The 27,220-nt window shown below is 40.6% G+C and overlaps 1 protein-coding gene across 2 annotated transcripts; it reads right to left on the bottom strand.

The window, feature by feature from the left end:
* Positions 1-606: 606 nt before the first annotated feature.
* Positions 607-27,220, bottom strand: LOC109932971 (troponin I, slow skeletal muscle). Of its 2 annotated transcripts, none has more exons than XM_020532009.2 (9): positions 27,076-27,220; positions 13,218-13,251; positions 13,101-13,107; positions 10,640-10,681; positions 9,026-9,157; positions 3,589-3,678; positions 2,827-3,003; positions 1,765-1,868; positions 607-845 (listed from the first exon to the last, which is right to left on the bottom strand). In XM_020532009.2, the coding sequence occupies exons 2-9, from the start codon at positions 13,229-13,231 to the stop codon at positions 842-844; spliced, it is 570 nt and encodes a 189-aa protein (XP_020387598.1). In that variant the 5' UTR covers positions 13,232-13,251; positions 27,076-27,220; the 3' UTR covers positions 607-841. The 2 variants fall into 2 exon arrangements, with proteins under 2 accessions (XP_020387598.1, XP_048468043.1); XM_048612086.1 differs by lacking the exon at positions 27,076-27,220 and adding an exon at positions 14,239-14,322.

Below are 27,220 nucleotides of genomic sequence, written 5' to 3'. Positions count from 1 at the left end.
GCGTTTGCTTGGACATGCTCCTGAGATGCCATAACTTTTAGAATTAAAAGCTGGAACATGCATTAGACTGAACAACTCTTTTTCAGTCAGCAGTGAAAGAATGGGGCAAAGGGCCTTATTTTTGATCCTATATGTTTCTATGTGTCTATGGAAAACAGCCACGAGCATGATCCCAGTGGGAAAAGTTCAGGTTTACTACTTTTCTTTTCTCAACAACAAGTCATCATTGCTATCTGTTCCTTGTTTAAAATTCATGCAAGAGATGTGGGCGTTGCTGGCTGGGCCAGCATTTATTGCCCTTGAGAAGGTAGCGGTTACTTGTAGCTGTTGCTGAACAATTTGCTGTAATGCTGTCTGCTCATATTGACATTGCAACTGTCTTCATCATCATACATGAATTCTTACCTGAGCATTTTTTGAAGGTTCAGGCTGATAAAATAACAGCGTTTGTCCTCCCCGTTCAGCACATCTGCTGCTTTGCATTAAATGTTGCTACACACACCACCAAATATTGTCAATTTTTTTTTCGCTTTCATGAAATACCAGTAGACTAAACAAATTTTAATGATGGATCCAAAGTAAATGTCTGGTATTTACATTGTCCTCTAGGGGTTTAAATGTAGTTTTATTTTATCTGAATTTACATCAAATGCAGAAAACCAGAGCACTCTATCAGATAGCTCATTTCCTTATTTTGTCTGCCTTAAAATAGTATTCCTTAATCTTCTCTCCAGTGCAAATCATACTTTCTTCAAGCAATTCTGGACAACTTCAAATGCAGAAAAATGCACGTCTGTAAAGCTGTAGAAGGTAGCAATTTCTTGAACTCCTTGAAGCAAAATCATCTGGAAGTTATATATAATTAAGATATGTGAGAAACAGAAAAACCTGCTGCGTAATTTCTAGAGAATACTATTGTCACAACATTAAATGTTTCGGAATAGATTTCATGTTGGCCCATTTTTGGCTTCAGATATGATGTTATAGAGGCAGCCTTAGCTCTAAACTAAAGACCTGACGATCACTAAACGTTGTTTCTTGGACATCCACAGTCAGTTGTCTCCATAGGAAGATTAAATTTTTTGCTGCCTTCATATGCTAGAGCCACAATAGTCAGGGACATGATGTGAGCCTGGTTACCAGGACTGTGGAGGCACTGGTTAAGGGGGTTGGGGAGGGGCAGCAAATAGAACTTCCTGTTTCCATAGAAAGTTCAAATATAAGATGTTACCTGTGGTTGAACCTCCTAAGGGGCAAGCTGATGCTTCCCCACACATCAATAACTCATATTGGGGATCTGAATGCCTACAAAATGGAGACTTACAAATACAGCAGTAGGATCAGTTTCGAATATATCAATAGATTTTACAGTTTTACTGACATTTAGTTTTGACACGAAAATGGAGCGAAGGGAAAAGTAAATATGAAACATAACAAATTCTTGCAATATTAATTGAAATGGTGCGCAGCAAGGAATCATAAAGTTTCTCTCACAGTTTGTTCCAGTAGCAAAAGCCACAATTTGCATACTTATTTTGAACTGATGTGAACATCCATCCATACAGTGCCATGTACAATGAACAAGAGCATCATTGCACTGCTGCAATATTTTTTGATGGGAATTTCAAGGCTCATTTCTCATATAATAGAAAAGTATGTGGAAGAATTAACTTTCTGAGAAAAGATCTACTACTTGTACTCATAGTCCTGACTAAGAATGATATGTATTGCTGTTGGATAGAGCAAAGCTCTTCCCATACTTACTGGCCAGAACCAGTTTTAGCAGCATCAAACATTTTCTTTCTGCCTTCCATTCCAGACATTGCCTCCACATTTTTACGCCAGTCACTAACTTCAATAGGGCGTTCCTAAGGGTTAGAGACAACATGTATCAGCAACAGTCCTTTATCAATCTGTGCGACCTGAAGAATTATCATTTATAAAATAAAGCTGTACAAGAATTCATTTTGTTCTTTAAATTCCCATTTTAGTAAGGCATCTCAAGTGAAATACTTCGGAGCTACTTGTATTGAGTATCAGGCTTAAATGGCTATCTTTTAAAAAAAAAATTACTTGCATTTATACAACTCCTTTTAGAACCTCAGGTTGTGTTAAAATGCTGTCCAATCAATGAAGTACTTCTAAAGTACAACCATTGTTGTAGGGTGGGAAATGGGGCAGTCAATTTGCACATAGCAAACTCTCCCCAGAAAAGACCAGATCTGTTATAGAGTGATGTTGATTGAGAAATGAATATTGAAGATATTTCAGTAGTCTGGAGATTTTCTGAATCTTCACTTTTGACCGTCTTTAAGCTCTAGAGGCTATGTGTTTGTTTTTTTACATTGAATTAATTTTATAAACTCAGCCATATGATGCTGATCAATGTATTGAGGGGTACAAAAAGGAGAGCTAACCAATTCAAACATTAAATATAAAACACCTGAAATTATAATGTGCTACATTTTTATAAATAACGCTCAGGATCATTTTGCTATCTATCATCAATGGCTGTCTGTGTACTAAGAGTCACTTCTCTCCAGTATTAAAAGTCTAGATTTAAAACTAGAGAGCTTTGAGTTTAAATCATAGAATTGGCTAAGATTCATAGTCTTAGTTTCTCCTTGCTTTGCCCATATTGGACCAAAGCATCTAGATTACAGAAGAAAATATGTCATTGAGGTCTTCCATCCATAACGTTCAACTATGGCTAATCGCAAAAGGATAAGAATATTGAGGTAAATTAAACCTGATGAAGCTGAGACTTACCATGTCCTTGCCTAGCAGGAAAATAGAATTTGCTATGGTTGGTGTACACTTTCATACCTTTTCTGAATCTTCTTTTTTGACTGACTTCAGGTTAGCTCTCAGATCCATGGATACTTTGTGTTTAGATCCCAGCAAGGCCCTTAGCATAGCATCAGCAGACACACGAACCCGACGAAGGGTCGGGCGCTTGAACTTCCCTCTGAGATCAAAAACTTTCAGAGTCAAGTCTTGAATCTTAAAGATCAGTGATAAAAACAGATCAGTGTAATGAATCAAAAATGCAAGGCACATTAAGCAATAGTAGTCATACAATAACTTTGACTGGCATTACTCACAATGTTGTTGCTGAGCATGATTTAACTTTAATAAGGACTGGCACTCAAAATTTGGAACCCAGAAGGTCCAAGTTGGGACAGAATGGCCTACCCATGTTCCCATAAAATTGGGAGTTGTACCCATGCATACATATGCAATGAGCTGAGAAGAATGTAATCATGTGAGAGACACAATACAACCGAGTGGAAATACCTCCCAATACCACATTTAGTCTCAACTAAACAAAAATCTACCTATCGAGTGAGGTTAAATATCCCTCCAAAACACAAATCTTTAATGTTAGAACAAATTTTGACAAAGATTCAGGCACAATAACAAGACAACTCCAGCCTTTCACATCTGGAAAGCAGATTGGCAATTCAAGATGGTTATGCCATAGAAATGGATATCACTGTCTGTCAGTCATCTCTAGACAGGAAGCCTAGCGGCATTGGTACTGTCCATTGGAGGGAAGGAGAAGATAACACACCACTGATTACTTACCTCTCTCGTGTTGTGTATCACCTTGGCTTCAATATCATATCGCTCCTCATCCACTAAATGCACCTTCTCATGGAGTTCCTGGCAGAGTTCCTTAAGTTTTGAAGGTAAAAAAAAATTGTTTTTTGTTGTAGAATGTAACAAGTAAATGTATTAAAAGTTTAAAACTATTTAACAAATCAATATTTCAAATTTACTATACATAAATAATAACTCTCCCCATTTTCACAATTCACGCCAGTATAATCAATGTCATTAAATAGCTTTTAACATTCAAGAGTTGGACTCCCTAAACAGATAGTTTCCCTTTACATTCAGGAAAATATGTACTTCAGATTAACAGCAACATTACCAGACAATGAAGAAAATAAACATAGCAGTTTGGGAGGTTGGTCTTAAGGGCAGATTGGTTACAGAGGGATAGCTATCCTTTTCAATTGCTTCAGAACTTAATTGCTCGTTAGAATGCCCATAGTTGACCTTCTCAACCTACTGCCAACTAAGACCCTTATGTTTTCAATTGAAAGTTGCCATATACCCATAGGCCAATTGTAGTGATTGTAATGAGGTCAGCCAGCTGGACTTCATAGAATATGAGATAGTAGGAACTGCAGATGCTGGAGAATCCGAGACAACAAGGTGCAGGGCCTGCTGTGTTCATCCAGCCCTGCACCTTCATAGAATATGAGTTTCCTGATTGGGGCTGTTCATCTGTTTCAATCAGGGTGCCCTGCTGTCATACAAAAAGGGGAGTTTCAGGGATGCTGATGCTCTGGTACCTGACTCTAAATGAGGCAGTACCAAAGTCAAGGACTGTTCATGCTTAAATAAAGGGTGACTTGGTGACTCTGTGGAGGTACTTCACCAATCTTATTAGGGAGAGACAACTTTGGTGAATTTAACTAAACAGTCACCATACCTCAGGTGAGTGACAAGGGTAAGAAGTCAGGACCTTCATAGTGAAAGCAGCCAGTCCAGGAACTGAACTTTTGCTGTTAATGACATTCCGCATCGCAAACCAGCCATTCAACCAACCAAGCATATTAACAGCCTCTTATGGGCATCGTCTCACGTGAGCTGCAACTACTTCAGCACCAGGCAGGTTGAGAAAGAACCAGCCGACCTGAACGATAAAAAAGCACAATGGAGGTTGATGGGAAATCAGCCTGGGGAAGAATTTGTGACCTCTGAGAGCTACAGGAGCAGGGGGGCTTTCTAAAAGCCCTGCCCTCCTCTCCTCCTGACCTCCAACCTTAGAACCCCTTCTCCCTCTCAAACAACAACTACCTTTCCTGCCTTTGATCTTCTATCAGAGGATCCAGCTAGTGGCATCTCAACAACAACCACAGCCTCCATGTCACTGCCGGGTTCTGGAGGCCTGATCTGGCTTTGTAAATCCAGCAGAAAGCCCATGAGCAACCCGTTGGATTCCTGATGTTTGATTTGGCAGGCCTTCTAACCAAGATATGTCACAAGTTTCACCTTATGAAGCTTCCCCTCTTGTGGATATCAGCTTTATGTTTAACATCCTCTTTTAAATACTAATGTCAATATATCTAGGAAGACTCTGGACTCTCAAATAGCTGCCATTTTTCATATGACACAAAAACTGAACGAATAATTGACCATCCTCTGTCACACTGGGCATATATTTGATTTGATTTCTACTCAAAAACATATTTGAATTTTCAGCCTGACATTCAAACAGCATTGAACTATTTTATTTCTGATCTCCATGGAGCTATTCAGTAAGGAATCTCATGCATATTAATGAAATAAAGCTCCATCATATTTGTTTGCTTGATTTCTTCAAAATGACTACTTCTTCTCCACTCAATAAAATAAGGCAGTGAGAATTATCCCTGATGATTATAATGCTTATATGAAGTCACTCCTTTAATAACGAATAACAAACAATGTCTTGCTTTAATGAACAATGAAATTTAGCTCAATCTAAAACTAAATCTACAATCATTGAGACTGCAAAATTGAGATTAAATGAATATTGTTCTAACCCACACTGATTCCATTTTGATGGCACCAACTAATCACATATGCTAATCACATTCTAATCCAGGAATAAATGTTTTATATTATTTGTTGCAGAAACTGTTCTGAAATTTTAGTTTAATCATATTGCCTTAAGGAAGATAATTTCTATTTTATAATGTATATAACAGCCTTGTGCCACACCGATTAATGAAATACTTTGGAAGCATAGTCATTATGAAAATGGAGATAAATGCAACACCTATCTTGCAGGTAATAAAGTCCCACAAGTAATGGCCAGATACATTCTTTCTCACTTGACGTTGTAGATCTAGAAACATGTCTTAATTATCTCGTAACATATGATCTTTGAAAGTTATCGACGGAGGAAGGCAGCATGGTAGTTTCTATCTCACCTCAAAGACTGCAACTACATAGCATACCCTCACTACTGCACTGAAATGTCAACTGAGACTACACCTTCTGGGCCTGAACCCACAACTGTCTAGCTTAGAGACATCAGTCAAGACTTTCTATCCAAAAAACTGAAAAGTAGTTCTCACACATTAAGATGAAAAATAAACTATTCTTTTGAAAATGTGTCATTCTGCCAGAGGGCTGCTCTCGCAACAGAAAGAGAGAGAGATGGTGAATTTGACATGTGGGTCACCACACCTCAAGGAGGCGCACGATTGAGAAGACAGGCTCTTCATGGGAATTAAACCCAGACTCCTGACGTCACTCTGCATCACAGCAGCCATCCAGACAACTGAACTAACCACAAACTAATTCCATATATTACAGATCACATAAAGACATTACTGTTATGGCTGTTCACAGCAAAGGGAGAACATCAAATTAGCACTAACAATCAGATAGGAAAAAAGAAACAGTCACTTTAGTTTGCACCTATTATTTGCATGGAAACAAAGCTAAGAATGAACTAGGAGAACAAAGCAATATTGACCAATATTCATTATAAGTTCATAAATTCCCACAGATACAATAATGACAGTTCCTTCCATCCCACTTCCTGTAAAGGATTCCATTCCATTCTTTGGGTTTTGTCATCTCCTTTGTATCTGTTCTGATGATGTAGCCTTCCATACTAAAGCTTTAGAAATGTGTACCCTTTACTTTCTGTGGTTGATTGGGCCCTTGATTCTATCTGACTTATTTCCCAGACTTCTGACACAGCACTTTTCTCCCTTTTTGAACCGTGAGATGGTTGACCTTGTCCTCAGTTTCAATCCCATCAGCCTCTATATTCAATGAAGCACATTTCAGTATTTCTGCCACCTCCCACATGTTGCCACCATTTTCTGAAGGAAAGATTGCTGTAATGATGGCCTGGTCCACTCCTCAAACACCCCCAATAGTTCATGTCCTTTGGGATGGCAGAAGGCAGGAGAATGGAGGTTGAGAAATGTATCAGCCAGGATTGAATTGTGGAGCTGATTCGATGGGCCAGATGGCCTAATTCTGCTCCTATATTTTTATGGTCTTATAGTTCCAAAGTCCTCCAGTCTACATTTGGTTTCTACATTATGGAAGCAACTATGTTGTGATTTTGAATCACTGTTTCGTCTTGAAAGACTCTTTAAGGCCTTCAATAATGAGAGGGCAGGAGATAAGAGTACAGATGCTGCATCTCCTGTGCTTGCATGATCAGGTATCATCTGAAGGGTGGTGGGGGAGATGTGCTGGTCAGAGAGTTCTCAATCAGACCAGATAGATGAGGTGGTGGTGGATGATATGCAGCATTCTGTGTATCTTGAATGTAAGATGAGGTGCAGCACTCTTACTATAGCAGGAAGAGACCAGTCAGCCCTTCCACCATTCAGACATAGTTATCCTGTTTACTCCAAAGAATACCAATTATTTTATATCTCTACACCAACACAGCAGGAGACACAACTTTCTAGGTTTTTAAAGAACGTGTCCTTCTCCCATATTGGAGTCAAGAGGTCTGAAAACGCCTGAAAGATGGAAGCTTCAAAGACGCTTGAAATTCTGGGAAAAAGTGCCAAATCATAGAATGGAGCCAAACTAATATTGACATTCCATCTCTGGGGAAGTAGTGGAGGAAAATACTTTTGGCTCGTGAGAATAGGAAGTTTGTAAATTTCGAAGTTTAAGTTATTTTCATGCCGAAAAAATTCTGTAGTAATAGGTTGATACCTTACTTTGAAATCAGTTTCAAATTGAGCTAATGAACTGTGATCAAGCTTCTCCAGTTACAACTGTAAGATGACCAGGACATATTCTTGTAATGAGCAATGAGGGTATTACAGCTATACTCAACTTTATATTTTCTGGAGTTAGATATGGGTTGTAAATTGTTTTTTATGGTGATATCAGTACTATCAAGATTCACCTTCCTTGTTCTGTGCAATCAGCAACAACTCTGGCATCTGCATATTGTTAGCTGAGTGTGAAAAGTTAGAGATTGCTGGTTGTGGTATCCCACTGTAGGTGATCTATAGATAAGCTTCTGAGGAAGGGTCACTGGACCCAAAATGTTAACTCTGATTTTTTTCTTCACAGATGCTGCAGACCTGCTGAACTTTTCCAGCAACCTCTGTTTTTGCGCTGTATAGATGTCCACGTGGAAGGAAATCAGTTAGAAATCAATGAATAGAAGTGAACTTTCTCTGCCGAAATCATATTCTAGTTTGAAAATATTACACTTTATTGAAAAAAGTCTATAATTCCTTTCTGTTTCCACTTGGTTCATTCCATTAAATCTCTGTGCACAGAGGCAGACAGAGAGGTCCTTGAAACTTTTCTGGAGCAGTGGGTTTCTTGACTGCTGCTAGGATGTCAACTCCTGATAGCTAAACTAATTGGCCTCTACCTGCAAGATCCTGGAGGGTGGAAAATCCCAGTTGATAATCCTTAATTGACGGTTCTTAATGAACCTGACCCGCGACCAGCCAAAAATGGACAGGATTTGCTTGCCACATCCCCATTCCACCTCCACGAAAATGGAGCTAGGGAGTCAGCACATTATTGTCGGGGGGAGGGGCGCATGGAGTCAATGCCTTGGACACAGGATCAAAGTTTTATCAGACAGCTTTGCTTCCACGAGCGTCTTATAGGGGGAGAGGAAGCCAGAGAGAATAACGGAATGAATTCTGAATTTATAGCCAAGGTGGCAGAAGGCGTAAATGTCAGTGTTGTAATGATGGAATTTGGAGATGCAGAAGAGGCTAGAATAGGGGGAGAACAGAGTTTTCTCTATAACAAAGATCATTCTCCAAATGTCACAACAAACCAGCAGCTCCTTCACCCAACCAGAAAGTGACCTCATGTTCCTGTTTCTGCACCTGTGGGACAAGGCCCTGCAATTTTCAATCTTGTGCATTTAAACAAAAATCATGAAACAAAATAAAAATCATGACTTAGAATAAAAGAACAATTTAGATGTCTTCCATTTGTAAAGATTTACCTGCAGCTGAGTGGAGGACAGGCCAGCAATTCTTACTGGTGGGACTCGTTCGCCAAGAAATCTTTCTTTTTCTTCATTTTTTTCTGCTGTTTCTTGAGCTAATTCTTCTGCTGCTTTAGCCAACAGCAAGCTCTAGCGACCAAAAATTGTATCTTTGTTAAAGTTTTGCCATACCTTAAATGTTTCTGAATTTGATAATTGTATGTATTGAGGTAGTTTTACATTGAGACTGCCTAATAGCAAGGTAGTTATTCCGTTATCTGGAAATATGTGCACTCAAAGTATTGGCTTGTTTTATTCGTGCAAAAGAATTGTAGTTCCAGTGTAACAGAATTGAATTTGGCATCTATCCTCTGGGATATACGGGAACTTCTCTTACTCTAAAATACACGCTGAATTCCAATAGTTTGGCTGCTGGTGGAATAGACACCCAGTGGTAGAGCGGGGCATATATGTAGTTGTTAAGGAGAGTGAGGGTCAAAGCTCATTTCGTAGCAATTTCACCTTTTACAACAATGACTATGGAGAGAAGAGATAATATGAGATCTGAGCAACAAAGATTGATTCTGGAAAGGTCATGCTCCACCGACATATTTGACTTTCCCCTCTGATCCCATTAGTACAACCACTGAAGCTGACTTCCCTTCACTGCTAGGGTAAAGTCATTAATATGTGTTTGCACAGCAAAGGAGTGCTGGGATTCAAGGCAGTGACACTTGCTGCCACAAATGCCTCTCTACACTAGATCAGTGCCACATTCTTGGTGTGTGTTCAGCCCCTAACCCCAATGCCCTGCCCTTCGGACCTGTATCTCTAATATGAGGACTTGCAGATCTTGAGATTTGCTGTTCACACTTTTAAAGTGGTTCCCATCCTTATCACCCAAGTCATCATTTTCCTTCAGTGCTGCTACTGCCTTCAACTAGGAACAGGTTTTACAGTCTGTCACATCTCTCCCTTTCTTCCAGGTGCTCTCCAGATCCTCTAGGGTACTCCCATCTCCACCCTGAACCTTGGCACTCCAATCCTCCAATCTTCACTCCAATGCGCCCCTGCCACATTGTCCCTACCCAGTTTCATTCAATTCCTCCTTCTGCAGCTTAACTACCTCTGCGTTATTTTGCACTTTCTCCTCTCAGATGATTGGGGATGTTTAAGGCTCTATTTAGATTGGTCGCCCCAGCATTTTACAATGGGGTTAATAGCACTATCCTAAGACAAGCACATGTTCTATTCTACCTTTGTCCCAAAGGCATAATGGTCCAGCCAGATTTTAAGACTCAGGTTTCGGAGCTACCTGAAATTGAAATCCTTTATAATGCTGCAGACCTTCATCAGTTCTCAGGATAGACACTAGATGGAGCATTTGAGTTATTAAAGCATTTCCCAGAGATGATGTGGGATGCTTTCAGTGAGAGATCTACAACATTGCTCCATCTCATTCCACTGACTTTGGCCTTTTGAAGCATGGAAAGGAATGTCACTGTGGAGAATTCATTTTCTGGAGCAGTAGTTGTACTGCTGGAACTTAACTAGAAGCGAGCAGCCATTGAAAATTGCTGAAGTACGGTAGAAGTTGAGTTAAATTGATAAATTATAGATCCAAATGTTCACCTTAAGCAAGAGTTTACGAGATGCTGTGATTTTCGACTTTCTCTGAAAGAAACATTAAAAAGTAGGTTAATTTGTTGCTGGAGTTCATGTTCATTGCCAGTTACTTCCACATTCTTATCTGATGCCTGAAACTCTGTCATAATGCTCACTTGTAATTTTTATGTGTCAAAAATAAATCTGCAATGCTTGTTTCAAGCGTGTTAGCAATGATGTGGAGATGCCAGGTGGACAAAGTTAGAAGCCAGGAAGGAGAAGGAGCAGAGCTCTGAAAGCTTGTGGTATTAAATAAACTTGTTAGACTATAACCTGGTGTCATGTGACTTCTGACTTTGTTTCAGATATTACATTGTTTTTACATCCTTATTGAAAATCATTTAGCTTCATAGATTTTTTTGTTTTTCACTCATTCTCTTCTCTTTCAACCAGCGCACCCCCCCGCCCTTCTAATTTTCTTTCTGGCTGTGTGGGCCCTCCAAGCCCTACGTGTGACAAAGACTTACAGAACTATCAAACAATGCTGCATGCCAATTGCAGTGTCTTGGAGCAGCTGGACAGCTGACAGGAAACGTTACTTTCAATATTTTCTCTTCGTTTTATTTGTTTGTTTCATTTTTCACTTGCTTGGTGAACTCTTGGTGAACTTTTTCAAACTGGTGAAGAGACAATGCAAGCAAAATGGTACATTGCAGGAAGACTGACACATCTAACACTTAGTAAGCAAATTGCAATAAGCATAAGGCTGGAACTCAGTGCTGACCCACACCTCTAGATGGTGATGTTTCAAAAGATTGAAGCTGCTCTTCACTACTTTATTCAACCTATGTGGACATGTTATGAAACAGCTCTAGGAGGTCTGACTTACGTCTTTTGGCCCAGAACCTTTGGAAAGCAAATCTGTGATTCAGACCTGAATTTATAGTTTTTTTAAAAAATAAATCTGTTAAAATATATAATGACACCCATCTGGAGTAGGTGGGATTTAAACTCAGACCACATGGCTCAGAGTCAGAGACACTGCTACTGCATCACAAGAGTGCTTTGCAGCTCCTTTTTATTCTGCTGCTGTCTTTGTTCCAATTGTGGAAGACTGGCACAAGTGAGTAAGCTCCCATTGATTAATTCATTTATCATAATCCAGGAAAATTATATCTCATGGGTTGGCTTGTGGGATAGAAATTGGATTGAGAGACAGAATCCTCCAGAACCTGAGCTAAAACAGAATCAATATACAACTGGCTCCGGTTTAAAGGGATGTACACTTAAATTTATCTCCCTCATACCACAGTACGTCAGAAATCCTTGACGATAAAGTGTTGCTGTCTATAGCCTCATGATCATTGCACTTTACTGAGACATCTTTGGGGAACATATTGCCCTTAAATGAAAAAATGTGCCAGATGATTTATAGACTTGCATGATATGATAGAATACACTATTTCTGAACTTTTTCTCTTATTTCTGTCAGCTTTTGATTCTCAAGTATTCACAATTGAAAAATAAAAATAAAATTCTTTGTTTAAATGACAGAAAATAAATGGTATTGAAGTCATTGGGTATTATAACTTTTACTCTTGGTAAAAGAATCATAACTCTCTTCAGGCAACAGAAATTCAAATTAGCTCTGTCAGCATAATTTAACTTTGTAATTGTAATTATTATTTAGGTTAGTTCTGACACAAAAGAGATGAGCAGGAGTACATTTCGGGCCAATTCAGAATATATCAGATGTGACATTAATTTTGACTGAAGTATTAAAATCTGTGAATTTTATTTGCAAAGAAATCATTGATTGGAGGGTGTAGGTGCCACAATTAAAAACATTAATTCCTTTCTAATTACTTTCTTGTTTCTAGAAAAGGGAACTACCCTTCTGGAGTAATGAAAGTCATTAAACATTCAATTACAGCATAATAAAAAGCAGCATGTTAGTCAGCAAGGGCTTGCCTTACTTGTTAGGAATGTAGATGTCAGAGCAATAACTACTGGTCAATATATCAGATGAGTTTGCTATTTCAATAAATTTCATTATGAACAACTGTGTCGTAAAATAATTGCTCACATGGACACAATCTTTGTTACACCAAACATTGCAGCAGCTGAAAACTAATGAATTGTTATTGGCTGTCTTAACACATGAAAATTTGGCTGACATTAAAAAAATGCATAGTGTCACAATCAAAGTGTCAGTCATTTTCTGTTTAACATTGTTACCTTTTTTTCCTCTATTTAATAAATAGAAATTCCACAGAGTTAATTCAGCAAATCATGACTGGTGCATTATTAGCGGCTGCTTCATGTTATTTGTTTTATGAACGTTGATTAGACAGATCTTACTATTTACTTGACATCGTGATAACTTTTTGCAAGCAGATTAGTAGTAAATTGTGAGTTAACAGCAAACTGGGATAAAGGAAATGTTTAAATGCATGCAAAACATTCCAATTGAGATAAGTTTTCCTACCTCTCTGCTGCAGGAATAATAATGCAAAAATAACACGAGTTTTACTATATTGAATATAATAAAAAATTAGAATGTCCCTTAAATTTTACACAATGTTGGAAAATCCGTTGTACTTACGCAGGTTCTGGCATTTTGAATGTAGCACTTTGAACTGCAGGAGAGAGCAAAATATTTTAAGATCTAGCCAGCTTGTTGCTTCAGGGTTAATTGTATGGTATATATCTTAAAATAAACCACTGATAAAGGGCACTGAGCTGAAACCTGAGATTACTTTATATGGTTTAGAACCTTCCATTTTAGATAAGGACTAAATGTCAATAGTAAGTTTGCAGCTGTATAACAGAAACAGATTGAAATGCGCAAGACTCCTTATCGAGTATCTGAGGTTTTATTTATGGAACTGGGGCCAGAAATCAGCATGAGCGTTATAGTTAGTTGAACCGAAAGTTAAACTTTGAATCTGTTCAAACAATGAGATGGGACTCATCAGAAAGTAATCTCACATTTCAGCCACTAAATCTCTAAGAATAGAATATCTTAAATATCAGCTGATAACATTATTCACTGAAGAGTATCCAACCAAATTTATTTTTTGCTAATCAGCAGGCTATAATTTTGTTTTATTTCATGCTTTTGAATTCAGATCAAGAAGCATTTTATTAACTGAACCGGGCCAGCAAAAGTGAATATTGCTGCATATTAATCGACATTCTGCTGCATGCTTCACATCCTCCCCTCATTTATTAAAGTTACAAGCCTATTCCATCATATTCCCTCATGTTCACCTTTCCTGCAAGGGTTGTGCATTGTATCTCATCCCTACCTATCCATCCACCCTGTCATTCAGCCTAATCTTTACACAATGTGATGCCTTTCTCTGATACTCACTAGCAGCAAATTTGGTTCATCCACAAACACAGTCATTGGTCTGGTCTTTTACCTATTGTTTAAGTGGAGTGCCAAACACCAAGGACAGAAATCATGGATGATCCTCCATGGATTACAGAGCTAACTATGAGGAAGAAGCATTAATAAACTGCAGCACCTCAGCATGTACATCCAAAGAGTTTTAGATTTCTAGGGCTACTTGTTGTCAACTATCAGTGACACGCATGAGACAGACCATTTAGTCACTCACCGATCTGACTTGGAACTATATCACTGTTCCTTGTGTTGCTGGGTGAAAATCCTGGAATTCCCTCCCCACCGGCACTCCCTCCTTTGTGGCTTTATCTGTAACAAAAAAGCTCACCACCATCTTCCCCAGGACAAATATAGACAGGCAATAAATGCTCATCTCACCAGTGACACCCACATTGCATGAACAAATTTATTAAAAATCACATTGACCTGATTTCAGTGGCTAATGGTATATGATTGAAATAACTCCACAGGCGCTGGTATCCCATCAACAAGTCACCCTTTACTTACTTGTGCACAGTACTCTGATCTCCCTCAGAGCCAGCTCTCAGTGTGAACAGAATCTCTGATGCTCCTGTTTATATCCTGTCAGCCAGAGCTCCCTGATCGGACCAGGTTAACAGCCCCAATCATGGAACTCATATTCTATGAATGACTGACCTCATTACAATCACTACAATGATCGTCTTAATAATTCTACATGACATTTTCATCCTGCCATTTTTATTATTTCATCTCGTCCTTCAATTGTACAGCAGCTGAATGTGTAATCCCTGGTTAATGATCCTTAGGGGAACTGATCCCTTCTGAGTATGCACCGGATAAATACTGATGCAGATACTCTCACTTCACTGGGTCTTGTTTGGGATTTAACTTGATGAATCACACTTCATAAGTGAGCATAGCCAGACAATGGTGTGGCATCTCCAAGCTCTACCCTATGATTTGTCAGGATGATTTAACAGCTTACTTTTGAACTCCATGAGTGTTTCATATTCAGCAAGTCCTTCTACACTCAAGACCTTCCAGTCTATAGGCAAGACTACTACCAGCTGAGCTGTGCAGGCTCCCAGCTAGGGATGAATGCTGTATCTGGATGTTATTGAGGTAAAGAATAATCATTAAGAGGCAGCATAGTGGCAGGCCTTCCAAACACACACACACACACACACACACAGACACACACACACACACACACACACAATCTGTCTCTCTCTCACACACACACACTCACACGCACACACTCTCTCTCTCTTACACACACAAACACACACACACACAGTCTTTGATTCCACAGAGAATGGAGGAGTCAAACTCAAAGATGAGGGCATTGATGTGTTCAGATGGTGCAAAGACTCCTTCTTTGTACAAAGTGGCCAATGTGAGGAACATCAACCCTGAGATTCAAATGAAAGCATATGGATGGCTATGTCTGTCTAGACTTTGATGACATCTTAGCTGGCACATTAACCAGTGCTTTAAAACACAAGACTGAATTTTCCTTAAGCAGATTGTTACAAGAGAGGTGTAGCTGGCCCTACAAGAGGCGTAATGGCAAAAGGGGGCATGGAAGTAGGAACTCCTGCTTTGAGAGTAAACCCATGGAAAGCAACTGGCCCAGATGGATCCCCCGGCCGTGCCTGTACGGACCGGCTGGTGGGAGTATTTGCAGACATCTTTAATCTCTCCTTATTACAATCTGAAGTCCTCACTTGCTTCAAGAAAACCACCTTCATCCCGGTACCAAAGAGAAAAACATGCAATGTGCCTCAATGACTACTGCTCAATGGCTCTGACCTCCATAATTATGAAATGCTTCGAGAGGTTAATCATGGCTCACACCAATTCCAACCTATCAAATTACCTTGGTCCTTTGCAATTTGCCTAGCGGTGCAACAGGTCCACAGCAGACGCCATCTCCCTGGCCCTACACTCACCCCCTGGAACATCTAAATAACAAGGATGCCTACATCAGGCTCCTATTTATTGACTACAGTTCCACCTTCAATGCTACAATTCCAAGCAAACTCATCTCTAAACTCCAAGATCTAGGTCATGGCTCCCCGCCTCTGTAACTGGATCCTTGACTTCCCGACCAACAAACCACAATCAATAAGAATAGGTGACAAAGACCTCCTCCACAATGATCCTCAACACCGGTGCTTCGCAACACTGTGTACTCAGCCCCTTACTATACTCCTTATACACTCACACTGTGTGGCCAAATATCACACCAACTCCATTTGCAAGTTGGATGATGGCACCACCAATGTAATTGGATCTCAAACAATGACGAGACAGAATGCAGGGAAGAGATTGAGTACTTAGCAGCATGGTGTAAAGACAACATTCTCTCCATTATCAGCAAAATGGAGGAGCTGGCCATTGACTTGAGGAAGCGAAGAGGAAGGGATGTCCCTGTCTGCATCAATGGAGCTGAGGTGCAGATGGTCAAGAGCATCAAGTTCACAGGAGCGATGATCACCAACAATCTGTTCTGGTCTACCCGCAATGGTCAAGAAAGTACAACACATCTCTACTTCCTCAGGAGGTTAAGGAAATTCAGCATGTCCTCAGGACTCTTACCAATTTTTATAGATGCACCATAGAAAGCATCTTATCTGGAATCATCACAGCAAGATATGGCAAGTGTTCTTCCCAAGACTGTAAGAAACTGCAGAATCATGAATACAGTCCAGTCTGTCACGCAAACCAGCTTTCCATCCATTGACTTCATTTATACTTCCCACTTCCTTGGGAAAACAACCAACATAATCAAAGACCCCTCCCACCCTGGTTATACTCTCTTCTACCCTCTCCTGTCAGGCAGAAGATATAAAAGTTTGAGTACACGTATGAATAGATTCAAGATCAGCTTCGTCCCCGCTGTTATCAGGTTTTTGAACAGACCTCTCAAATGTTAATTCTGAACTCTCTTTCTCTGCGCCTTCTCTGCAGCTGTAACACTATATTCTGCACTCTATTCTGTTACCCTGATGCACTTTGTATGGTACGATCTGCCTATATAGTACATAAAACAACACATTTTACTGTATCTCAATACATGTAACAACAATAAATCAATCAATCAAATCCATTCAAAACATTACTACTTCTCAATCATAACTCCACAGTTCCCCATTTCCTGCATGATTGCCTGTCATAACATCAGAAATGGAGATGTTCACCGATGATTGCAAAATGTTCAGCACTGTTCGTGATTCCTCAGATACTAAAACATTCCACGTTCAAATGAAATAAGGTCTGGACAATATCCAGACTTGGACTGACAAATAGCAAGTAACACTCATGCCACACAAATGCCAGGCAATGACCATCTCCAATAACAAACAAACAGTCTAATCACCACTTCTTGACATTCAATGGTGTTCCATCACTGAATCCCTCACTATTCAACATCCTTGAGGTTATCATTGACCAGAGATTAAACTGGACTTGCCACATAAATACAGTGGCCACAACAGCAGGTCAGAGGCTAGAAATACAGTGGCGGGTAACTCACCTCCTCACTTCCTGAAGCCTGTCCTTCACTTACAAGTCAGGAGTGTGATGGAATACTCTGCACTTGCACCAGGTGGGTGCAGCTCCAACAACACTCGAGAAGCTTGACAACATCCAGAACAAAGCAGCCTGCTTTATTGGCACCATATACAGAAGCGTCCACCACTGATGCTCAGTAGCAGCAGGTGTGTACCATCTATCTACAAGATACATCAAATTCACCAAAGATCCTTAGACAGCACCACCCAAACCCATGACCACTCTTACCTAGAAGGTCAAGGACAGCACTTACATGGGAACATCATCACCTCCGAGTTACCCTCCAAGCGACTCATCATCCTGACTTGGAAACACATTGCCATTCCTTCACTGTCACTGGGTCAAAAGCCTGAAATTCCCTACCTAAGGGCATTGTAGGTCAACCTATAGCATGTGGATTGCAGCAGTTCAAGAAGGCAATTACCACCACCTCTCAAGGGCAATGAGGAATGGGTAATAAAAACTGTCGAGCCAGCGATACCCATAATCCCATGAATTAATTAATTTAAAAAATCTTGAAAAGCCCTAGTTGCATTATATCTCAGATGCCATGTACAGGTTTGTGTGTTGTGCCTCAAGAGTGGATATGTTGGCCTTGGAAGGACTGCAGCATAGGTTCACCAGAATGTTGGTAGGATCCTAAGGTTAAATTAATAACTGGAATTATATAAACTAAACCTAGATTTTCCAGGATTTGGAAGATTTTGGGTCAATTTGAGTGAGCTACTTCAAGTTTTTGAAATGTATCGATAGAGAAAGAAAACTGTTTTCTTTTGTTAAACGTCTACAAGACAAGGGTATTATGTTAAAATCAGTGCCAGGCTGATTAGGAAAAGATATTAGGAAACTCTTAAGCAAGTAAAATGTTGAAGACGTGTGGAATTTCCCATAAAAATCAGCATTCACAAGTTTGAGTTTAATGGATTTTTGCAAGAGTGTAATACAACATAAAGCTGATGTGAGAGAGGGGTTTAGCTCCAGAATAACTATGACTCAGGCTTAAGCAGAATGATCAGGACGATTACAAGGGAAGAAAAAGAAACAAGACAAAGATACATAGACAATAAAAAGTAAATGGTTGAAAGTCGGGTAAGAGCAAAAATAATAAGTGTAATGTTTTTGAGGGAAAAGGAGAAAGTGAAGAGTAATAAGCAAGCAAAAAGTTACAGAGAAGAAAAATACAAGTTTATTTTCTGCATGAGTGACACCAAAGGTAATCTTTTCATTGATACATGTTATTTTAATTAAAGTTTAACGAGTTTCTAAAGAAAGCTATGAATGTCAAATCAAAGTTTTAGAATAGTAGCATAATGCATAGTGACATATACATACATATGATATATAATACAATAATATATAATCTATATATGAATTACTAATAAGGCTTATTAAATGACCTGCAAGTAAATCAATGATGTCTCAACCTGAAATTCCATGTATTGTATGCATGCAGAATGTGACTATGTAATTAGATTTACAAAAATATCACAGCTAAACATCAAAATGTAACTTAATACACAAGTTAAGCTGGTTTAGAGAAATTCATAACACAACTGTGGGGGAAATGGTGTTGGTGGCATTCTGCAGAGGATAAATTAAACTGTATTTCTATTTAGAAGTGCAAGTGTTCAGATCAATTTAGTTCTCAAGTTCAAATTCATGGTAGTCTCATAGCAAAATTACTGGCAATGATGCAGTAATGGAGAGATGCCTATTACTGCCAGAGATAGTAAGAACTGCCGATGCTGGAGTCAGAGATAACACAGTGTGGAACTGGAGGAACACAGCAGGCCAGGCAGCATCAGAGAAGCAGGAAAGCTGACATTTTACATCAGGACCTTCCCTGGTAGTCTAGTGGTTAGGATTCGGCACTGTCACTGCCAGGGCCTGGGTTTGATTCCTGGTCAGGGAATGTAATTTCTGCTCTACTATTACTGCCAGCTGTGTATTACCCCTTGACCAGTTAAAGTTTGAGCTCTCATGCACATGTTCTGAGGAAGGATCACAGGACCCCTTCTTCTATCCGCCCCCTACTCTCTCCCTATTTATTTCAGAACCCCCTTCCCCTCCCCCTTTTCTGATGAAGGGTCTAGGCCCGAAACGTCAGCCTTTCTGCTCCTGTGATGCTGCTTGGCCTGCTGTGTTCATCCAGCCCTGCTCCTTGTTGTCCCGAAACGTTAACTCTGTTTTTTCCTTCACAAATGCTGCCAGACCTGATGAGCTCTTCCAGCAACTTTGTTTTTGTTCCAAAGTTTGAGCTCTCCTTGCTGATATCTAAATGGTCCTTTTTGGTCATACATCTCTAAAGTGGCAAAAGATAATCAGTCTATTTTCTAACCCTCAAAGTTTAAAGATTTCTCGATTATCAAATGAGTATTAGAACATTTAGAGAAAGAAGATACAAGACTGTCAGAGAAAACACTTTGCTGAGAAATTTCAGCTTATTAAATAACTGTTACAACAGCTCATCATGGCTTTGTGACAACTCATCTCAAACCTCAAGCAGCTAGAAAGATAAGGGTAGCAGCTAGATTAGGACATCATCCAGAATTCTTCCCATGCCAAACTGCATTCTAACTTCAACGTCCATCATCCTTTATTCAAAATCTTTAAACTCCCTGCCTAACACTAATATGGGAATATTTTCACCACATAGGTCATTGCAGTTCAAGAAAGTGGCTCACCATCACTTTCTGAAGGACAAATGCTCTGGGAATAGGATTCAAATCCGACTGCAGCAGGTGGTGAAATATAAGTGTGGTTAGTAAATCTGGAATCATACAGCTAATCTCAGTGATGGTGACAATAAATCTACCAGCGCCTGTTGTAAAAACCAGTCCATGTCCCCCTCCACCCACACATCAACGAATACCGCTCACGCTTGGACGTTGAACAGTTTTTCCGCCGCCTCCACCTCCGCGCTTACTTCTTCAACCGTGAGCCTACCCTCCCTCTACTGACCCCTTCTCCCACCTCCAACACACCCCTTCCTCCTGGACACCACCCCAAGGCCTCCTACCCTCCCTCGACCTCTTCATCTCCAACTGCCGTCGTGACATCAATTGCCTCAACCTCTCCACCCCTCTCACTCACTCCAACCTCTCTCCCGCAGGACGTGCAGCCCTCCGCTCCCTCCGCTCCAATCCCAACCTCACCATAAAACCCGCGGACAAGGGAGGCGCAGTTGTAGTATGGCGCACTGACCTCTACATCGCCGAGGCCAGGCGCCAACTCTCTGACACCTCCTCCTACCACCCCCTTGATCATGACCCCACCCCGACCACCAAACCATCATCTCCCAAACCATCCACAACCTTATCTCCTCAGGTGACCTCCCACCTACAGCCTCCAACCTCATTGTTCCCCAACCCCGCACCGCCCACTTCTATCTCCTTCCCAAAATCCACAAACCTGACTGCCCTGGTCGACCCATTGTCTCCGCCTGCTCCTGCCCCACCGAACTTATCTCCACCTATCTCGACTCCATTTTCTCCCCTTTGGTCCAGAAACTCCCCACCTATGTCTGTGACACCACCCACGCCCTCCACCTCCTCCAAAACGTCCAATTCCCCGGTTCCCAACACCTCATCTTTACCATGGATGTTCAGTTCCTATACACCTGCATTCCTCATGCAGATGGCCTAAAGGCCCTCCGCTTCTTCCTGTCCCACAGGCCCGAGCAGTCCCCCTCCACCAACACCCTCATCTGCTTAGCCGAACTTGTCCTCACCCTTAACAACTTCTCTTTCAATTCCTCCCACTTCCTACAGACAAAGGGGATGGCCATGGGTACCCGCATGGGCCCAAGCTATGCCTGCCTCTTTGTAGGTTACGTGGAACAATCCCTCTTCTGTACCTACACTGGCCTTAAACCCCACCTCTTACTCCACTACATTGATGACTGTATCGGCGCCGCCTCGTGCTCCCACGAGGAGCTCGAACAGTTCGTCCACTTCACCAACACCTTCCACCCCAACCTTAAGTTCACCTGGACCATATCTGAAACCTCTCTCTCCTTCCTGGACCTCTCTGTTTTCATCTCTGGCAACCACCTGGAAACCGATATCTATTTCAAGCCCACCGACTCCCACAGCTACCTAGAATACACTTCCTCCCACCCACCTTCCTGCAAAAATGCCATCCCCTATTCCCAATTCCTTCGCCTCTGCCGCATCTGCTCCCAGGATGAGGCATTCCACTCCTGTACATCTCAGATGTCCTCAATTTTCAAGGACCACAACTTGCCCCCCTCAGTGGTCGAAAACGCCCTCAACCGTGTCTCCCGCATTTCCCGCAACTCATCCCTCACACCCCCTCCCCGCAATAACAACTAAAACAGAATGCCCCTCGTCCTCACGTACCAACGCATCATCCTCCGACACTTCCGCCATCTGCAATCCGACCCCACCACCAAAGACATTTTTCCCTCCCCACCCTTATCTGCTTTCCGGAGGGACCACTCTCTCCAGAACTCCCTCGTCCACTCCACACTCCCCTCCAGCCCCACCACACCCGGCACTTTTCCCTGCAACCACAGGACGTGCTACACCTGCCCCTACACCTCCCCCCTCACCCCCATCCCAGACCCCAAGAAGACTTTCCACATCAAGCAGATGTTCACCTGTACATCTGCTAATGTGGTATACTGTATCCGCTGTTCCCGTTGTGGCCTCCTGTACATCGGGGAAACCAAGCAGAGGCTTGGGGACCGCTTTGCAGAACACCTACGCTCAGTTCGCACTAAACAACTGCACCTCCCAGTCGCGAACCATTTCAACTCCCCCTCCCATTCCTCAGACGACATGTCCATCCTGGGCCTCCTGCAGTGCCACAACGTTGCCACCCGAAGGTTGCAGGAACAGCACCTCATGTTCCGCTTGGGAACCCTGCAGCCCAATGGTATCAATGTGGACTTCACAAGCTTCAAAATCTCCCCTCCCCCTACCACATCCCAAAACTAGTCCAGTTTGTCCCCGCCTCCCTAACCTGTCCTTCCTCCCACCTATCCCCTCCTCCCACCTCAAGCCCCACCCCCCTCTCCTACCTACTAACCTCATCCCGACCCCTTGACCTGTCCGTCCTCCCTGGACTGACCTATCTCCTCCCTAACTCCCCACCTACACTCACCTTTACTGGCTCCATCCCCGCCTCTTTGACCTGTTTGTCTCCACTCCACCTTTCTTCTCCTCTATCCACCTTCCATCCGCCTTCCCCTCTCTCCCTATTTATTTCAGAACCTCCTTCCCCTCCCCCATTTCTGAAGAAGGGTCTAGGCCCGAAACGTCAGCCTTCCTGCTCCTCTGATGCTGCTTGGCCTGCTGTGTTCATCCAGCTCTACACCTTGTTATCTCATGTCACTAATGTGCTTTTTTAGGGAACGAAATGTGCCATTCTTACATGGTCTGGCCTACATATGACTCCTGAACCACAATAGTATGCATGGCTCTTAACTCCTTTGGCATGGCCAAGTAAGCCATTCAGGAAAGGGCATTACAGATGGGCAACAAATACTGACTTTGCTGATGTTGATATAGCATGGAAGAATAACTTTTGAAAAAAGGACAAGAAGAAAGTCCCAGCCAGCAATGCTCACATCCTGTGAATGAATAGCACATGCAAACAATTCATAGAATGTTCATAGAATCCCCACAGTGTGGAAGCAGGCCATTTGGCCCATCGTCTCCACACTGACCCTCCAAATAGCATCCCACCCAGATTCACCTTATCACTGTAACCCTGCAATTCCTGTAAATTCTTCAACTTGAAATCTCATTTTGAACCACAATTGTTCACCAGATGCAACTTATAAGTCTTGTTCAAACTGGGTGGAAACCAATAAATTATACCATTCTGCATACATTGTCACCTTTGTTAAAGGAGCAGTCATATTGATTGATTGATTGAATGGTTTATTGTCATGTGTACTGAAGTGCAGTGAAAAAATTTGTTTACAAGTAGTACAGGCAGACCATTGAAAGCAAGGTTGTACAGATCAAAAAGACTTAGAGGCATATATGTTACATGCACAGGGTGAAAGCAAAGCTAGCAAGATCAGCATTATTTGAAGCTAGGGAATCCATTCATCATGTGTATGTGTGGAAATTAGTGTTATTAATAAGAGGTTTTGCATAACAATCAGAACTGTTACTAAAAAAATTAGAAACTTATTGGTAGTAAATTTAGAAACACATTCCTCTTGATAAAGTGAAACAACTCTTTAATTTTCCACAGTTGTGACAGTGTTTATCTGGAGCAATCAGAAAGAATGATAGCAGCTTGAATAGTACAATGAATGATGCATTTAATTGGATGTTATTTTCTACATGCATTTTCTTGCAAGGAAAATTACACAAAAGCCACTTTGTCATCTCAAAGTGAATGGAAATTGGTGTTCAGACATGTGGAAAATATCTATTGGTTTCTCCAATATATAAGAAAAGTATAAAAGCAGTTCCCAAAGGGAGTGAAAGAGTGTATAATAAACATAGTAGATTATAATCAAGGGCACTCAATTTAATGATTATCAGAAGTAAGTTTTGTATTCCATGTCTTTATTAGTAAAGTAATTGAATATAGAGCAAGGAGGTTATGATCAGCAGTATAGAATCTTAATTAGGCCACAGATGGAGTACTGTGTACAGTTCTGGTTATCACATTGTAGAAATGATGTGATTTCATGAGAGATGGTGCAAAAGAGATTCACCAAAATGTTGCCTGACCTGAAGCAATTCAGGTATGAAGAGAGATTAGATAGGCTGGGGTTGTTTTCCTTAGGCAGACAAGGCTGAGGAGTAATATGATTGTTGGGTACAAAGTTCTAAGGGACATAAACAGGGCGGATATGGAAAAATAGTTTCCCTTGGTAGAGGGGTCAACAACTCGTGGCACAGTTTTAAGGTAAAGAGAAGGAGGCTTAGAAGATATTTGAAGAAAAATATTTTCACTAAGAAGATTGTGGGCATCTAGAACTCATTGCCTGAAAAAAAATGGTAGAGGCAGGAACCCCAAAGACATTTAAGAGTTATGGTTATGGGCCAAGTGCTGGAAAATGGAATTAGAACAGATAGCTGTTTGATGAGTGGCATGGACATAATGGGCTACAGGGCTTCTTTCTATACTATAAAAAAACTCTATGGCTGTACATTTGAGAAGTACTTTTGTGGAGTGTGTAAAAGTGATTGATACTTAATGATCTCAATATAAACAGGATTTGAAACAACATAATTCACAAAGAAAATTTCTCTAAATTCCATTTGCTTTTAAATAACAGAGTTAAAAATAATATCAGTTGTACACCAGAAATTAGATAGAATCATATGTCAACCCACCAACCAGGACAACCCCTTTTTTAGCCCTTTCCCCCAAAATCATGTCTATGTATGCACTTGGTGTATTAGGATGACCTCTCTCTTTCAGTCATAATATGTTACACATGCATTAGTAATAAGCCTCAATTTTTCACCATACAAATGGATGATTAATTTCTTTTTTCCATTCCTCGATTCCTCTGAACTTATTCATTTGTTCATAGAATCTGAGTGTTCCTGAAAAGGCAGGTTATGGCCCATCATATTTGGGTTCTTGGGAGTAATATCTATGCTAGACAATTGTTAGCGTTTGACAAAGATAAGTAGCTGATTTCAAAGCTGCATGCTGTGATCAAGGTTAGCAGTGCCATTTCTCAATTGCTTGCCAACTGGGAATGAAAGTTTCAGAATGGTTTTAAGGGAGTGTTTGGGAAAAGGAGGACGTAAGTTTGAGCTGCAAGGAAGGGACGACTGTTTATATGAACCTACAAAAATATAAGAACTAGATGTCATCTTATATCATATGCTTTTGAGCATATGAAGATGGTGGACAGTTTTCACTGTTTAGTAAAAAACACCATGGGATATGGACAACTTGCGTTGAACCAAGATGGTCACAAAGGGTCAGGTGACCTTATGTGATTTTGCGCAAAGGATTATCATGTGTCTGAACATGCTTCAGGAAATTCCTCAAAAATGTGAGTGACCATGGTTGGGTGCCATCCCTTGAATAGATGCACTAAGATGAAAACCATCTGTGGAATTAATTCCTTCTACTATTTATGTGCTTACACAAAACTCAAAATATGTGGGGGATCGTAGACTTACTGTCTCTGAGCTCAAATCTTAACAATGAGCCTATAAGGAAATAAATCAATTCATCAGAAGGTGTGAAAGCCTACCAACATGCTCCTTCATTGCACAACCATGGCCTCTAACGTTAAGTCATTCTGAATGGACAATAGACTATTGATCATGTGACCGAAACTGACCACAGGTCAATCTATAGGCCCAGTAATGAGAAGGAAACAAGTCTGGAACCCAAGAGGATAAGAGGAAATATTCCGCCTGCAGCAAGGAATTTCACCTGCTCACAGCAAGTGAACCCCAGCCATGCAAGGGAGACAAATTCATTTTCACCTGCCAAGATTCACCTCTACATAAACCCAGCCAAAAACTCACCCAGAAATCTAGAGTCTCCCAACTTCCATGCTTTAACAAAGAAACATGAGAAGGAAAACATCCATGGCATATGGCTTGTTTCTTGTGTTCTTTTAATAGTCTCTTTGTGTGCATTGGTCCTTAGAATCTACTTTTGCTCGTGTTTGTGCCTGTGTTCATCAGGAATTGAGAGGGGTTCTCTAGTATTATATTTCTGGGTATTGTGTGAATAAACATTATCTTTTCTTCTGATTTAAACTTACCAAAAATTTCTACTTCACCATTATTACTAAAAATGACAATGTTCAAAACTCCCCTTAACACACCTTTTATAGCAGACAGCTGCCTGCTGAGCAGCAACAGACAAAGTAATCCACCATGTCTCTTACTGTCCATAACAGAGACAAAATAATATCCTTAGTATCATTCATTTCACCAGAAAGAAAGGAATAACTGTTTAGATTGGTAAAGGAGTGGAAAACAGAATCAATGTGAACTAGAGGGTTAAAGAAAAGAGAATGATTCTAAACTGAGGAGGAAAAAGAAATGCCAGAATGGATTAGGAAAAACTGATGAAAGAACACAGACTTTCAATTTTTACACTTCTATCAGATCTTTTTATCCTGCTGGAAAATGAATGTTCCTGGGTACTGTCACCTAAAATTAATAGCTGTCTAAGGAATGCAACCATGTACAAAATTCCTATGTGCCTTGAAAGGTATAACCTGTAGAAACATGCAGTTAAATCTTAATCCCTGTCTGCTAGTCTTATATCATACTTGACACATACTAATCCAAATAGCTGCAATGAATTTAACTCTGTCTTTCGATATACGGTAAACAGTTTTTCAAACATAACTGTCTTAGGTTAGTATGTTTTCATGACCATACATAGGCATTAAACAGTCAGCTGATTAAACAGATATCCTTGAATTTAAAAAAAGCAGTTTATCACTTGATATCTCAATTAAATTTTTAATATTCTCAATCTTTGTCATTTCGGAGTGTTATTTGAGAAACCTTACCTCTTTGGAGACGGTAAATGAAATTTACTGCAGAATGACAACGAAAGAGGCAGAAGAATAGGAGGAGGCAGGAGTATTTGATCCTTTTAAGCTTTCAAAGCTGCATTCAACTGGTCAGTAAAAATAGCCCTATCCACATTTTCGT

The sequence above is a fragment of the Rhincodon typus genome, chromosome 25 (assembly GCF_021869965.1).
Source record: "Rhincodon typus isolate 14 chromosome 25, sRhiTyp1.1, whole genome shotgun sequence".
Classification (NCBI taxonomy): Eukaryota; Metazoa; Chordata; class Chondrichthyes; order Orectolobiformes; family Rhincodontidae; genus Rhincodon; species Rhincodon typus.
Note: the sequence above shows the minus strand (reverse complement) of the source record. Positions and strands in the feature narration are given on the sequence as shown.

What these genes read in the sequence shown, in the direction of transcription:
- LOC109932971 (XM_020532009.2), bottom strand. An exon ending in TGTCCTCCACTCAGCTGCAG is followed by an intron (nt 3,679 to 9,025) that starts GTAAATCTTTAC and finishes TCAAAACTTAAG; the next exon opens with GAACTCTGCCAGGAACTCCA. An exon ending in AAAAAGAAGATTCAGAAAAG is followed by an intron (nt 1,869 to 2,826) that starts GTATGAAAGTGT and finishes TCTAACCCTTAG; the next exon opens with GAACGCCCTATTGAAGTTAG.